Source organism: Gymnoscopelus microlampas, assembly GCF_963454915.1.
Source record: "Gymnoscopelus microlampas genome assembly, chromosome: 4".
Classification (NCBI taxonomy): Eukaryota; Metazoa; Chordata; class Actinopteri; order Myctophiformes; family Myctophidae; genus Gymnoscopelus; species Gymnoscopelus microlampas.
Window position 1 is genome coordinate 16,736,345 of NC_139941.1, and position 16,808 is coordinate 16,753,152.

At 39.0% G+C, this 16,808-nt stretch overlaps 2 protein-coding genes across 2 annotated transcripts in view; one reads left to right on the top strand and one right to left on the bottom strand.

The window, feature by feature from the left end:
* The first annotated feature begins 5,023 nt into the window (after nt 1-5,023).
* On the top strand, nt 5,024-14,030 carry tesca (tescalcin a). The gene is made up of 8 exons (XM_084053925.1): nt 5,024-5,188; nt 8,824-8,893; nt 9,577-9,657; nt 10,443-10,582; nt 12,493-12,554; nt 12,676-12,780; nt 13,014-13,061; nt 13,170-14,030. Exons 1-8 carry the CDS (start codon nt 5,113-5,115, stop codon nt 13,257-13,259), a joined length of 672 nt encoding a protein of 223 aa, XP_083910051.1. The 5' UTR covers nt 5,024-5,112; the 3' UTR covers nt 13,260-14,030.
* A 152-nt stretch (nt 14,031-14,182) lies between these two features.
* fbxw8 (F-box and WD repeat domain containing 8) overlaps nt 14,183-16,808 on the bottom strand; it is a 31,512-nt gene continuing 28,886 nt past the window's right edge. The window contains exon 11 of the mRNA XM_084053924.1: nt 14,183-14,633. Within this exon, the coding sequence (XP_083910050.1) occupies nt 14,468-14,633 (166 nt within the window). The 3' untranslated portion in view covers nt 14,183-14,467. The remainder of the gene's footprint in view (nt 14,634-16,808) is intronic.

Here is a 16,808-nt window from a genome sequence, read left to right on the forward strand (position 1 = left end):
GTTCAGAATATCCATGTCTAGAGGGACATAGAAAGACGTAAAATTACTAATTTGATATTTTATGAGAAAACGGCCAAAAATAGCTAAAAAAGCCCACTTATTACATAAAACTATCTATACAACAACTGTCATACGTGAGCATTTGATTAATATACATGTTATCATAAACAATTGAATGTTTGTTAACTTGAAATGCAAAATATGAAGCAAAAGTTGTTACTTTAGTTGACAGAAGTATCGAGGCAGCTTACATAATTGATTTCCAAATGGAAGATATATTGCACAACAGCCAATTATGCACCACCACATTAATAGTGTTTATGTCACATCTCTTTATTTATAGGGTTTTTACAATAATCACCTCCTTTGCATTTGCAGTACATGCTACAAGACATCTCAGCTACCCGACATGGACACCCATTCTTACGTGCACACTTGCCACCTGTGCAGGGATCTGGCAGGTCTTCGGGTTTTGAGGTCTCTATATCAGGGACTAATACACTCGCCCTTCTCACAAACCCGTAAGACTCTGCATTAAGAATACTGGTGGCATCTCTAAATGGGGCTTGGACCCACAGCTGTTGCTGGTAAAATGCCCGCTTGATGTGTTTCTTTGCATTATTTTGAGGTGCAAGGGGTTCTCTCAAAGTCAATCTTGAGGGCACTGCTAGAAAATGTGTCAAAGCGCAAGTCATCAAATGTCTCCAAGTCAGTTCTTTTGAGACATTTGACCAAAAAACATTCTGCCATCCCTATAGAACTTTTTGCTAATTGTGGGCAGTCAAAGTTTTCGATCAAAGTTTAATAGTCTGCTTTGCGGACAGAGTTGAGGGCTGCGAGTTTGGTCGAAATCTTGCTCGTGGTATCACACCCGGTCAGCGCATGGACCAAACCTCTATACCTTGGTATATCACCACAGGCATGGATTGTGTCAGAGGGGTGTGCTTCTCCCTTCCCTCGGCTCAACTGCACCCATGAGGAAGCTGATGACAGGATGATGTTCCATGTGCAGGACATTGTTAGTCACCGGACAGGACCTACATCACTGACGCTGTCATCAGGTGACACAGATGTCTTTGTTTGCCTGTTGTACCACTTCACAGTGAACTGGAGAAATCTTGGCCTCCAAGAGCTCTGGCTGATCCGCAACTCAGGGGTGAAAAGGTCAGTATTGCCACTGCATGATGTATGCAAAGCCCTGGGAGATAAGCTCACGAAATGTCTCCCAGCACTCCATGCGCTGACCGGGTGTGATACCACGAGCAAGATTTCGACCAAACCCCGCAGCCCTCAACTCTGTCCGCAAAGCAGACTATTCAACCTTGAATGAAAACTTTGACTGCCCACAATTAGCAAAAAGTTCTATAGGGATGGCAGAATGTTTTTTGGTCAAATGTCTCAAAAGAACTGACTTGGAGACATTTGATGACTTGCGCTTTGACACATTTTCTAGCAGTGCCCTCAAGATTGACTTTGAGAGAACCCCTTGCACCTCAAAATAATGCAAAGAAACACATCAAGCGGGCATTTTACCAGCAACAGCTGTGGGTCCAAGCCCCATTTAGAGATGCCACCAGTATTCTTAATGCAGAGTCTTACGGGTTTGTGAGAAGGGCGAGTGTATTAGTCCCTGATATAGAGACCTCAAAACCCGAAGACCTGCCAGATCCCTGCACAGGTGGCAAGTGTGCACGTAAGAATGGGTGTCCATGTCGGGTAGCTGAGATGTCTTGTAGCATGTACTGCAAATGCAAAGGAGGTGATTATTGTAAAAACCCTATAAATAAAGAGATGTGACATAAACACTATTAATGTGGTGGTGCATAATTGGCTGTTGTGCAATATATCTTCCATTTGGAAATCAATTATGTAAGCTGCCTCGATACTTCTGTCAACTAAAGTAACAACTTTTGCTTCATATTTTGCATTTCAAGTTAACAAACATTCAATTGTTTATGATAACATGTATATTAATCAAATGCTTACGTATGACAGTTGTTGTATAGATAGTTTTATGTAATAAGTGGGCTTTTTTAGCTATTTTTGGCCGTCTTCTCATAAAATATCAAATTAGTAATTTTACGTCTTTCTATGTCCCTCTAGACATGGATATTCTGAACATTTTGAGCACCTCAGGAAATCTGTCGCACAAACGGTTTAGAAAATACAGCTATGTTGGAGGTCGCACACAGAGTGTGAACACTTTTAAAAGGGCGTGGTCATTTTCGGGTATTTCGTCCCGGATAGAGAATTAGTCAACGTTCCTAAGTTGTTCCTTGGGGTCATATTAGCCAAGAACAGTTGAGATATTCTCTCCTAAATTAAGTGCATACATATCTTAGCCAGGTCCTCTACTATAAAGCCTGAGTAGACCATAAAATGACCAAAAGTTTTTTTGAAAGTGAAATATCCCTTTAACACCATCCACGCGTCACTTCCTTTCATCATAATTCATGCACTTATGAAAGTTTTGACTTTCACATTTCTAGAATGTGGTATTTTTTTCTGTATATTTAAAAGCTAAAAATTGTAGAGTATAAGAGCTCATCAATGTGTTGAGCTGTTCATTAATTATGTGTAAAAAGAGGAACCAAATGAGGATCACAGTGACTTGAAACAGGAATGACAATGAGCAATGAGGAAATTTAAAATAAAACGTTTCAAGATTTTGTTTCTCTGTCGGTTTGCTACTTTGAATACTAATATTGGACGAAGGGGTTAAAGGGATATTTCACTTTCAAACATGTTTGGGGTCATTTTAAGGTCTACTCTAGCTTTTGTGAGAACCCCAGACAATTTTTCAGTTGCTCGATTCAGTATTTGGATATTTTATTTTCATTCCTTTCCTATACAAACCCATTGTAACTTCAAACTCCATTTTAACCATGTTGGATTAATTGAAAACACCCGTCCTTAGTTCTGGTGACTGATATTGGCCTTCTAATGCGTGAGGGGGCCGTGTTTTTTCAATTACTTTATCCAAGGCGCTTTACAATGATTCATACACCACCATCAATCAATCGATGGTGGAGGAAACCGTGCAAGGCACCAACCTGCTCATCGGGGTCAATTAGGGGTTCAGGGTCTTGCTCAAGGACACTTTGACCCTAACTCTGGGAGAGCCCGGGATCGAACAGGGAACCTTCCGGTTCCCAAGCGGCCGCTCTACCTCCAGAGCCAAGTGAAAAAATAACCATATTAGATTAATCTAATTTGGTTCAAATTTATTTTGAAGTTACAATGGGTTTGTATTGGAAGGGGGCGTGTCTGATAAAATGAATATTCAAATCCTGAATCAAATAACTTAAAAACTATTTGGGGTGCTCACAAAAGCCTGAGTAGATGTTAAAATGACACCAAACATGTTAAAAAATGAAATATCCATTTAAATTACAGCATTTGCCATGTTCACACTTCACAGCTGAAATCTGCAGGATTATTTAACACTGTAAAATCTTTAGTGTCAATTTAAGTCAGTGTCCAAATGACACCGGTCCATTTGGTTCTAGAATGAAATGTTATTTTAACGAATCTGAGAGTATGTTAATACAATATAGCACATCTGCCTCCAGTCGTTTGAAGGTGATCTCCCTTCACTTCACTTCATTGAGACAATTTAGATCCTGCTGATGGGTAGGACCAGTGGTGGAAGAAGTACTCAGAAGTAAAAGTATCAATACCACAATGTAGAAAAAAATCACTTTAAGTAAAAGTACAAAAGTATTGGCTAGGGGGCTGTGATTTTTCCATTACTTTTTTCATTTAAAAAAAAATATATTTTTTTAATGTTTATTTTATTTGAAAGTGAAATATCCCTTTAATGTATGTTTTGTAATCAAAATCTACGAAAAAAGTTTTCAAATAATTGTAATGGAGTAAAAGTACAATATTTGCCTCTGATGTAGTGGAGTAAAAGTATTCAAATTTGCAAAATAGTAAAAATACCTCAAAATTGTACTTAAGTAGCCTACAATACTTGAGTTAACAAAGGGAGGAAGCGCTTCGTGGATCAAGTGGCTCTCTAGACAGGTGCTCTTTGGTGGAACAGGTAGGTATACTTAAACACAAAGTTCAAGAGGTACTGCTTCATCTCCTCTGTGGCATAAACTGCAGACCAACAAGAAAAAAATCGAAGGCACGCCGTCTTCAAGTGAAAAGTTAATTTACATTTTATTTGAGCAAGGCAACTGGATAGACTTTCATTCACTTCAAGTGGATAGAATATTCAATAAATCTAAACTTTCAACTGCATTCTGTCATTTTGTAAAAATGGTTCAAATGTCTTTTAAAATGAGATGAAACCAACATGACTAAAACAAATGACATTTTAACACAAACCTGATGCATACAATAAAAGTTTTAAATATACTGCTCAAAGAAATGTAGGGAACACTTTGATCGCTTAATTATTTTGAGCAGTCATCTTGCCAACCCCATTTTGTCACAACACTGATATATATATATATATATATATCTAGCTCGTATGAGCTGTTTGATCTTGTAAGATGTGTGTCATTGATTGATTGAATTGATTCCAAAAAATAAGAAACAAAGTGTGTTCCAGTCCCAGACTATGTCCCTTATCAGTTTCTGGTCAAACAGAGTCAGGGTGCTGATATTGTTGCATGTTGGCTCACTGGAAACACTCAGCTACACCAGTGGGTCTCAAAGTGTGGTCCAGGTACCCTCATGGTTCCTTGAGGGGGTTCCAAATGGCCCCTTACGGGTGTGTAACTCTGAGAGTTATGGGGGTCCTTGAAATCAAAAGGTTTGAGAACCATTGTTGTGCTACACTAAATGTTACAGAGCCTTAATTAGTATCATTGGTAACACCGGTTAAGGAAGTAGGGAAGGGGCCCAATTTCTTTCCAATATGGCTGATGTGCATAGAGCCTATTAAAAAGTTTGAGAACCACTGGATTATTAATAGCTGGGGTGTTTAGGACCTCGCGGATGCCAGATGTTTGCGTTGACTTCCTTGTGGAGAGGCAGTCAGGTCAGGTGGAGTCACACAGCAGGGCGTCTAAAGAGTCATTCCAGTCCAGACACAGTCTGACACACTCAAACACACGCACACACACACACTGTACTGCTGCACACCGGCCAGTAGCGATGGGAGCCTCACAGTGCTCGCAAACGCACCCGCAATATCAACATCAGTATCAGGACTTGGCAGACAGAACTAAATGTAAGTATACTTGGCGATTGCATTGGCAATGTATCTGTACTAGCCTTGGATCAAGACTATTACAGATGTATGCTTTCACCAATAAAGCCCGTACTTCTCCGTACATGTACAAAACAATATATATGGTGCTTTCCCGGTTGCCCCAAATGTTTACTCGCGCTTCGAAGTCTGTTTGCACTATATTAGTCCATATTTTTCAATAGATGTGTGTTTTAATCCCGTCTGTCGGATTTTGTCGGAGTTCCCTGTATTCCTCAATGGGTGGTCCTGGCTGGGCGCATCAGGCGAAAGCCGGTATTACACCATTTACACAAGATGTAAACGAGGATTTCGGCCACAAACGGGATTAAAACACTTATTTATTGAAAAACACGGACTAATACATTGCACAAAGACTCCGATGGGTGAGTTAACATTTGTGGCAACCCGGTAAGAACCTCATATTTTGCATTTGTACATGTCCAGAGAAATACGGGCTTTACTGGTGAAAGTGCAGGACGCTCTGGGGGGCGCAGCCAAAGACTATCGTAGATGTAAAAATGTCAAAAACGATAAAATACACCTATGATAGTCTTGATCCAAGGCTATATCTGTATAATGTATCATGTAGACTACTGTGTAGCTAATAGGCTACTGTAATAACTGATTTACATATTATCCATTCATAAATTAAACTTTATTTCAAGTTTGGCTACGTTGCGTTTAGACTGACAGCTTACCGAAAAGTTGGCCAGGATCGGATAGATCCATTTATACTAACATAGTGCCTTTGTAGGCAAAGCATATTAAAGCCGAAAGGCATGGAAGTCTGTGATATGATGTCCATCATGGTGAAATATGTTTTGCATATCATTTCGATTGGTAGGCCTACCTGTTTTGAATGGCCCTGCGGCATAACGCGTGTATTGGACTATGTTAGTAAAGTGGGTTTGGCGTGTTATCTGTCAGGTTATTCACTAGCTGCTGCGGTTTAGTTTGCTCTACTCTGTAAATGTGTTCTTCATGGGACAAGCTATTGATCTTATCAGCTGCAGTAACAAAGTACATTTACTCAAGCACTGTGCTTATGTACACAAATTTGAGGAATTTTTACTTTACTGGAGTAATTAAAAATGTCAGTATAAGTACTCTACTCCAGTACATCTCAGAGGCAAATATTGTACATATATTTAACTCCACTATAATTATTTGAACACTTTAGTAACCAGTTACTTTGCAGATATGAATTATTATATCATAAGATATACGTTAACCACTTTAGCCCTATTTTATACATAGGCTATTTGAAAATAGCCGATCTACAAGAACACAGAGCTTGTAGATCTGCTATTTTCAAACATTTTAGGACTTTTACTTTAGGTACTTTAATTATATTTTGATGCCAATACTGTAATTTTACTCAAGTAACATTTTGAACACATGCCTTTTACTTGTAACAGAGTATTTTTGTATTGTGGTATTTCTACTTATACTATCAAAGTACTTCTCCTACCACTGCAAGCTTTTGACCTTATCAGCTGTCATAAAACATTCTTCCCTGTTCCCTCCTAGACCGGTTAAGAAGTTTGTAAAGAAATGAAACAGAAAACAGCACAAGTAATTTAAGTTGGCAGAGTGACATGAAATTTTTATGTTGTTGCTTTGTTGACAAAGTTTGAGCAGTAGCCTAGTACTACTATAAATTGCTGCCTGGCAGGGTCAACCTTGGGACATCAAACAACTTACAACTTGTTTATAGCTCATTGTTGGGTGCGACTTTGACCTATTTCTCCTTGGTGGAGTGTCTCTCTACTGTACAAATGAGTTGATCTTCTGTGGGGAAATCTTTCATTCCACAAACAAGCCTATACCTGACAGCACAGCACTGTGGCAATATGTAGCCTAGCCATGGATTTATATTCTTAACTCTGTTTGGTTAAGCAATTTAAAGCAGCAATCCATAACTTTTTATTCATTGCAATAAAAGTTTTGGATTGCAGCTTTAACAAAGTTGTTTGTACCACCAATATAGTAGTTGCTCCATTGTGTTCCATTTTCAGTGACCATTTCTTTTATTATTATGTTAGGGGATTAGGCTAATTCAAATGTTGTCCACACAAATCTCCTAAGAGTGTTTACTGAAACACCACAATCATTTTCCCTTGTCAAAACTGTAAGCCTCATGTTTAATCCTAGTAAGTGTTACAATTGCACACAAACCCATAAACCTGTCTCTGAATGAGCTTGTGGCCAGTTCTTCTTCGCCTCACACACTCAGCTATTGTTGCAACAGCAAACATCAATTCAGTAGCCCAAACACTGAGGGAACAGAGGCTCAGTCTAAACTCTAGTGTTTACCCAAACTATTCAAAATGCCAAACCCGTCTTGCTTAGTGAGCTTTTATAGGTGAGGCTCAACTCACCTATCACTTTACTCGTCACAGCTGTAAGGCAAACTATAGCATTCAAGACTGTTCTTATCCCTTATATTGAATTTCAGCCACCGGTTTGCACAAGGTGGAGAACAATACAGAAATGCTTACCTGCAGCCAATACACACTACTAAACAAAATAGAACAAGATTAGATGATGCACTTTGCCTAAGCTTTTGTGTGTGTGTGTGTGTGTGTGTGTGTGTGTGTGTTTGCGTATGTGCCTGTGTGTAAAAGGACTTTGTCATGACCTTCTTTGGAGTTCATATACTGTTTTTGATCATCATTCTTTAAGTATTTGTTTTGATGTCTTTTGAATCAGCATTGTTGTGATGTCTTGTTTTTAATCAGTGAATCTCCTCTCTGTGCAACCCATTTACTAACAATGGTCTTATGACCGAAACATTTGTCCTTGCACTTTGCACTTGAGCTCTTGAGCACTTTTGTGAGTATGTAAAATATAGGAAAAAAGTTTCTTTTCTAGTCTCTGTCTAAGGAGTCATCCTTAAACTTTTTGTGGTGTACAAGTCTTTTTCCACTACCGCACCTGCAACCTACATTGGTTCCACTACCGCACCTGCAACCTACATTGAATTAAGGACAAAGAAAGGCGTAGTGACAGCTTACCATGGCCCTTGGGTACTAATAAAGAAACCTTGACCCTTGTCAAATTAGACAGACATGCCACTACATCTAGATAATATGGCTAATCCTTTATATGGCCACTGGTCTACCTTTGAGTTAATGATTAAAGGAAAACCTTCAATTGGCAAGCAAACACAATCACAGCAGAGTATATTTGTTCTGCCATTAATCTGATAGTATTGTCATACCACTCAGTGATCCACTCATCCATCCAATCTTAACAGATTCTTGTGTAAGCTCATTCTATAGCTGTATATTGTATGTCAAGCAAAGTAGTTATACCAGTTTGAGCATACTGCTAAATATCCCTCATGCCGTTTCTAACAAGCCTTATTTATACTTGGTTGCACATCATGTGTTGCACATAAAATAGCGGATCTCTAAGCTCACAATGCGTCACAGCACAGTGAGCGCACCATGCTGCGAGCTTGTAGATCTGCTAATTTTGGTGCGAGACACTGGGGTGCAACCAAGTATAAAATCAGGCGGAACAAACCCATTTAACAATGACAGGAATGTGAGTGCTGTCATACGATGCTTCTGTCTCACTAGTATTCTCATGTTGATGTTGTCTTTCAGTTTCATTGGAGCAGATTAACAACCTTCACAAGAGATTCAAGCAACTGAGCGACAACACAGAGACAATAAGGTTTGATGCACTGGACCACCCAGGACACTGTAGCACAGGGAGAAGAAACGCACTCCTGAATGTGATGAGAAAAATGTGTCTAGCACTGTCCGCACTAAAACTGAAATACAGCTGTCACCTATAATTGACTGGACCAGAGATATTTGTGGTTGTGGCTTTTGCAGATTTATTATAGAAGCTCACACACACACACACACACACACACACACACACACACACACACGCAACCCACCAGTCATCACTGGCACCGTACCATGGGCATTGGGCAGTGACAGATTGCACATTCCTTCTCTCTAAAAAGAAGCAGGGAAGGACACTGTTCAAAGATAGAGCAGTGTCTACTTTCCTGACAGCTTACAGTACCCTGTACTGACCTTATGTCAACACGCCATTCCAATATTAGCATAAACCATACGATAAACAACATAGGTAAGTTGTAGCACAGGAAGAAGAAACACATTGCTGAATGTGATGAGAAAAATGTGTCTAGCACTGTCCGCACTAAAACTGAAATACAGCTGTCACCTATAATTGACCGGACCAGAGATGTGATGTGGGTTTTGCAGATTTATTATAGAAGCTCTCACACGCATGCACGCGAGTATGTATAGTATAGGTGCGATGGAGTATAGGTTAAGCTTCAGTCTCTTCCTTCAAACAATGTTTCTCTTGTCGCACTGCAGCAGGGAAAACTTGGAGAACATATCTGCGCTGGCCAATAATCCACTCAGAGACCAAATTATTAAAGCCTTCTTTGACAAAAGGTGGGTATGTATGGTCAAATTACTTAGCTTACTTATATTTTGTCTGTCTGTCTGTTTGTCCTGAGCTAATCTTTCAAACGGCTGGACTGATCAGCGCTAGATTCTTGTGCATGCAGCCAGTAGGCTAAGGAAGAAACTCCATACATTATTTTTGAAATATTGAACTTTAATTTTAGAATGGAAGTCAATGGGGGTCCGATCGGGCTGAAACTTTTCCCAACATGATCATCATAGATACTGTATAATATACAGTATCTATGATGATCATGATCATAGATGACTGATTTCACAGACAATACTCTTTTCGACTATGAAAAGTAACCCAGAATCTTCCATAACCTGAAACTTAGAACCTATAAAGTTCTGTGCTCGTTTTTTTGGTTTACGTTTCCATTATAACCAAAACCATGCCTGAAGGGGGTTCTTGTAGATGTGCTATTTTTGAAAGAAAAAATAAAGTATAAGTTCTGAGTGCAGGGTTAGTAGTTAGCACTACCTCCTGAGCAGGGTCCAAATTAGGTTCTGATAACCTGAGCTGGACTGCATGGAAACAAATCCAGAACCTATGAAATATGTGTCACAGCACGGCATGGTTCGCTTAGTTCTTGTAGTCGAAAAGACACACAAGAAACTTCATCTAAAAGAACCTTTGTAATTCTTAAAAGACAGTTTGCTCAAGAAATTCTCACTTATCACAGAAGACGCCATGTCACATGTCTATTGAATAAAGAACCATTGTGCTAGTTGGACTACTAGAACATTGTGCTCTCGTGTCCCTGACCCAGGAACCAGGGTGAGGAAGAGGTGGGCTCCATCCAGGAGATTGGCTTCGAGCAGTTCCTCATGGTCATGTCCCACTTCAGACCCCCAGGACTCAAGATGACAGAGGAAGACAAGGAGAAAATGAGGAAGGAGAAGCTACGCTGTGAGGATCTCTCTCTCTCTCTCTCTCTCTCTCTCGCACGCACGCACGCACGCACGCACGCACGCACGCACCACATACACACACACACACACACACACACACACACACACACACACACACACACACACACACACACACACACACACACACACACACACACACACACACACACACACACACACACACTCTATTATTACTACTACTAGTACACAGCAGACACAACTATTGCTTAAATGACTGTGTACCATTACTCTTCTATTACTATTATCACTGCCACCACTAATGCTACGATTAGTACAACTACCACTTTTATTATTATTGTGAGACACGACACACAACTCTTACTAGTATTACTCAGAGTATTACTACTACTGCTACTACAACAAATGTTTTTTTTACAATTTCACAGAAAACAAAGAAACGTTAAATTAAATACATTTAAATGTATTCTTTAAAAAGTTAAAGTTTTGGCTCTTGGTGAAATGGTTTCTCATCATGGTGTACAAGGCATACAAGACTTGTACTACATGATTAACATACTGTAAGAACACCCCTCAGGCTTTTCGTCTTGAGGTTGCTGAGTCACCATTTAGAATAGATCCTTAACACCGGTGGAGAGAGGGGGAAGGTAGACATCATTTGTCATTGGCTCGCATAGAGGTGTGGCAGAAGGTGTTAATTCTTAAACTGAACTAATTGGCGGTTACTGGTAATTGAAATAATGTCCATTCAGAAGTACCAATGGGTTAGAGTCATCTGCAAAGTTTAAACTGATTGTATCTAAAGAGGTTTTGGCAGTCTTCCTGACTGAATTTACGCTAAACTCCATTTAAATTAGTGAAGTAAATACTCTTGGCAGAAGTGAATACGTATGTATCTTGCCTTTAATCATGTGATTTATTTAAAGTAGTGATAATCACCACACATCAGCTATGAGTCCCAATGGAAAGAGTCACAGCTGTTCAGGGAATCTGGCTAGGACTGTGGCATTAACAGACTCGCTGTTAATGCCAACTACTGTGATAATAAATAAGCCCGGTTTGATGTTTCTGAGGGCCCTGCAGCGCAGTGTTTCAGCAGGAGTGTTGTTATCACAGCTACCTTGTTGTTCATCCATTTAAATACCAGGAGCAGGTGTTCTTGGCTTCACAGCAGGACTGTCTAGATTTACTGGATTTAAGTTTCTACATTCCTTATTCTGTAATCTCTCAAGACAGATTCAGAGCTCTGCGACAAAATATTTTTTCCGCCTTTTTTTTTTGGCCGATGGATTCGCAGATTGCATATACTGTACAATTCGGAGTGTTAATTTAACTCTTGAGAGTGTACAAAAGAAATGGCTACATTTGTACACAATCAGATTTACAAATGGATATACAAATGGATTTTTTACTGTGTTAAGTCACCAAACCAAACCAAAGGTTATCGACACACAGACAGTTATCCATTTTTTCACACAGATCCAGCCTTTAGCAAGTCAATTTGAAATGCTTTCCTTACCTCATTGTTCACAAGGCACAGTGCCAGCACAGTCAAAATGTTTTTGTACTGTAGCCAGAGGAAGTGAACTGCATGGCAACCTCCTTTTATTTGCCAGCCGTACTAGTCAAGCTAAACTTTAAGTATGAGTCAATGAATAGCATATATCACTGAAATGTCAGCGTACACGAGACCATTGACATTTTAAGGGCTATCTATTACCTTGTTTGAGTACATTACATTCATTAGTCTTATAGATAAGACCAGTAAGGAAACTTCCTCTAATCACAGCTTCCTCCTTTGTCCTGGTGATGTCGAACGGTCTATTAGTGACATCCTGTGTCAAATGCAACCCTTTATGAAGTCCACAGAAATGTTTCCATACTGTATACCCTAGTTTATTTTGACTATGTTGTATTCTCTTTTCCTAGTCCTGTTCAACATGCATGACACAGACAATGATGGCACCATCACTTTGGACGAGTATAGAAAGGTAAGTAAACCATGGACGGCATCAACGCATCAGATACTGTGTCTAAAAGAACAGTTACACAGGATGGAGAACATTATAGATATCCATTTTATGAATTATGTTCTGTTGTTGACCTCCGTAGGTAGTTGAGGAACTTATGTCAAATACCGACATTGGTCAGGAGGCTGCCAAGGCCGTTGCAGATGCTGCCATGCTGGAAGTGGCAAGCATAAATATGCCACACATGGTAAGTGCAGCGGCATAATATGCATTTAGTTAATTATGTCATGGGCTACACTAGTAGCTCAAGCAGCTGAAAACGTTAATACATCCTGCATTCGATTCCTGCATTGCATGTAACTTCTCTTTGTCTACGATGTCCTGTTTCAACCAACTAAAAATGGCTAAAAACATTTGTAACATACAAAGTAGCAGCACTGTACAAATTGGGCTAAGTTGCTTTTTTCATGATCATTTCAGGGACCTGATGATTTCTATGAAGGAATTACTTTTGAGCATTTTGAACAGGTTGGTGCGATTCTAGCCCCACAAAATACACAGATTAACTTCCTATATTGTAGGTTTATATATGGATATATCATAGCTACCTAATAATCCTCTAATGTCTTCGCACAGATTTTAAAAGGCCTCGAGATGGAATCAAGGATGCATATCCGATTCCTGGATGTGAACACATCAACGATGCGTTGTGGGAAAGGGAAATAATCATTTGTGCTTTCTAAACAAATATATTATGTAACTGCTGTTTTTAGCAGAACCTCTCCAGCCATCCTCTGAGATTAAACCCAATACAAATTTGTATATGCACTAATATTTTCATACCATGGCACAATTCCTATAGTACATGTTGAATTTACTTTTAAATATGAAGAATGTATGCCAATTAACCAGCATAATAGTTCTGGACGGTGCTCGAGGTAACGATGAAGTCTGTGAACAGTCAGAGCCCAACATGCAATTTTCACTTGAATGTTGAGGTTTCAGCCAAAGCCATTATCAGTAATGCCTTCTTATTGATTTTTTAAAAACTTTTTTTTTTACTATTGAGCATTTCAAATACTTAACTATATCCTTGGGAATTAGGCCAAGAAAATCAAGGCATTCCCAGGGCAATGTAGTGAATAGTGATGTTATCTTTTGGGTTCTGTATATACATAAAAGGTTATGTCAGCCATGCTCTACGTCCGGCATTCATGGGTCATCAGTTATGGTCAACATCCAGAGCATGAGAGAACAGGCACATAGCATTCCCTCAGGGCTCAAGATAGTTCCAGGTCGAATTCATATACTGCACTGAGACTTCATGTAAACATTGCTGCTCAACCAACAAGATCCAGGGATCTAGAACTACTACTACTAATTGTGTTCAAATAACCTTACTTAAATAACTTGATTGTGTGTTTTTGCCAAAGAATTGTAATGTATGACCTTGCAATAATTTATATGAATGGATAAAATAAACTGATTATTAACACATGCATGGAATCGAGCAGAGGTGTTTTGTTGTTGTTGGTGGTGGTATTTTGTTGTTGGTGATACTGTCTGTAACAGTAAAGGACCACATTAAGTCAAGTAGGCACACAAAGCAGATCTTATTAAATTCATGTTTCGATTCAACTTCCAGGTAAATGAACATATAATATCCTTTAACAATAAATGTTCTTCCCTACAATGTCGATCAACATGTCAAAGTGTGGACCATTAGCTTGAAACAACAATTATCTAATGTTACTATTTACAAAAATAATAATTTATCCATCATTTCAAAAACTTTACTTAAAACTAGGAGATTAAATAAAGTGAAGGAAAGATGTAGTTTGGAGAATCAAACCAATGGAGGCCGGTATTCTCAAACGGCTATATTATTGTCCGTATACCCAATTTTCCAACTTTGAGCCCAGTAAAGAGGTTTGTCAGTGGGATGGCTGAGCACCAGACAGTATGTCGTAAGGCACCGCCAGGCCGATATTGTAGTTGTAGCCGTGGGACTCGGCGTAGTTGGATCTGCAGATAGGCAGGATGTGATCCTGTGACGTGGCCTCCTCTGAGAAGTCATAGTAACAGATGACGCCCCTGTGTCTGAAATGTAAAAGCGCAGTCAGAGTAGTTATAAAGACAATGTAATATAAACTTGATGTGTACAGCAAAAAACTTCATAGTGAGTATAAGTTAATTTTGTTTTAAAATAAATAGTGTCTGGGACACCTGTACCAGTTGTTGGGCATACAGGTTACAAGAGGGAGTGAGTGAGCTTAATTAAGTTATTGTCACAGCTGTGCTGTGGCATAGGCAAGACGTGAAGCAGAGTGCCGTCACCCTTCACGGCCATGACAATAACCATGATAAAGCAAAGTTGTTTCATCTTTTTTTGGTTAATGGTGTTCAATTTAGCTAAAATGCATTGCTTTTAGCCCTTTACATTCTGAAAGGGTTAATTCCCCATTGTTTACCGTTGCTGTGAGCAACCGCCAGTTGGACTGGTCCACAACGTATCACAGAGCTATACTTTTACCAGTGATTTACCCGTTGGTGTATTGTGATTATTGGCACGGCTCCAAATGCCTCTTGCCCAATCACAATGCAGGGTCCTGAGTTCCAGTGTACATGTAATATCCCCTAACTCTCTATCCTCTCTTTCCTGTACAATCTAAAATAAATTGAAAAAAAGTAGGGATGTCCGATATTATCGGCCGATATTAGCATAAAAATTGATATCGGGAAAATATCGGTATCGGTTTTTTTTGCTTTATAAATAAGTTACAGGAGTTCTTACTGTATATGGTGTGTGTATGGGCTTAAATTAGTGCCAATAATATTTTGTACTTGTAAAAATAATTTGTATTTGTAAACACATTTTGCATTTGTAAAAAAAATATTTGTACTCGTAAAAATAATATGTACTCGTAAAAATATTTTTTGCATTTGTAAAAAAAATATTTGTACTCGTAAAAATAATATGTACTTGTAAATAAAATATTTGTCTTCGTAAATAAAATATTTGTATTCGTAAATAAGATATTTGTATTCGTAAATAAAATATTTGTCTTCGTAAAACAAAGTTTTGTATTCGTAAGATAAAAATGTGTGTTGTAATTGTAGAATTACATTTACAATGAACATTGTGACCAGAAAAAAAACAACAGCTTGCTCGCTCGAAGATCTGTTCTACGGATTGCAAAACTTTATTTTTGGCACTCTGCACTTCCGGGTCTGAGCCAATCACGTGAGGCCTTTTCCACTACCCAATCATAAAGCTCCATAGGTCTCCATGGCAACATGGCAAACGGGGTTGCCATGTTGCAACCCCAAGAGTTTTAACTGCAACATAATTCCATTGCTCAGGAAATAAACAACGGATTACAATAATATAACATTCCCTTTAATCAGTAACATGTAGGTGATACCTATGTCTATCAAATATGGTTTTATTGAAAGGCAATCAAAGGCTAGATCGAGTTTAGAAAGCAAACAGGTCATGTCTGGGGGCCTCAGTGCGGCTGCAGAGTTTGATTGAGTGTGAGACTAGGACCCACATGCCATATGTCAAAATGAGCGGCTTCATCGGGAATCGTGCGCATGTATTTTGCTAAGAGATTGGTTACATAGTTTAATTGATATTAATTTATTAGTGCATTAAATTTCCCCATCCACTTTGATGGGAAAATTAAAAAACTCGATTTCAAGTATTTTTTTTTCAAAAACTGTAAGGGCTAGAGTTACAAGACTTGGAGGGGAGGTTCATAATTTAATCCGAAATTATCAAAAAAAGAAATACACCAGTCGGCCTCATGGTGGCGCTATAAAAGCCCCCTTTACGTTTTGGCCTATAACTTTTGAACCGTAGGTCGTAAAATAAAAATCTAACTCCCCATATAGGCCACGCCCATTTGCGTCAGGATAATTTTTCGCCATTTTGAATTGTCTTCAAAACACACTTTTAGCTCCTCCTCCCACATATTTTGTCCAAATTTCACAAAAATCGGTACACATGATCTCTGGGCCCAATGCGATAAACATATCCAAACAGCATTTTGATAATCCTTACTGTTCGTCCGTAAATGGCTTCCAAAGTTAGTGGGAGGGGCCTGTTTTACGAAACGTCCGGTCAATCCCAAATTTAAATCACATGTCGAGGGTGCTTTACTCAACGAATCCCCAAAAGCATTTCCACTTTGACCCATAGGGGGCCTCACAAATGCACAAAACGTAACCGTTTGATGCAAAAACATGATATTTGGGGGGAACAATCCTTTC

Coding starts and splice junctions, on each gene's coding strand:
- tesca (XM_084053925.1), top strand. CDS start 5,113: ATGGGAGCCTCACAGTGCTCGCAAACGCACCCGCAATATCAACATCAG. Junction 12,555..12,675: donor CTTTGGACGAGTATAGAAAG/GTAAGTAAACCA, acceptor TGACCTCCGTAG/GTAGTTGAGGAACTTATGTC. Junction 12,781..13,013: donor GCATAAATATGCCACACATG/GTAAGTGCAGCG, acceptor TGATCATTTCAG/GGACCTGATGATTTCTATGA.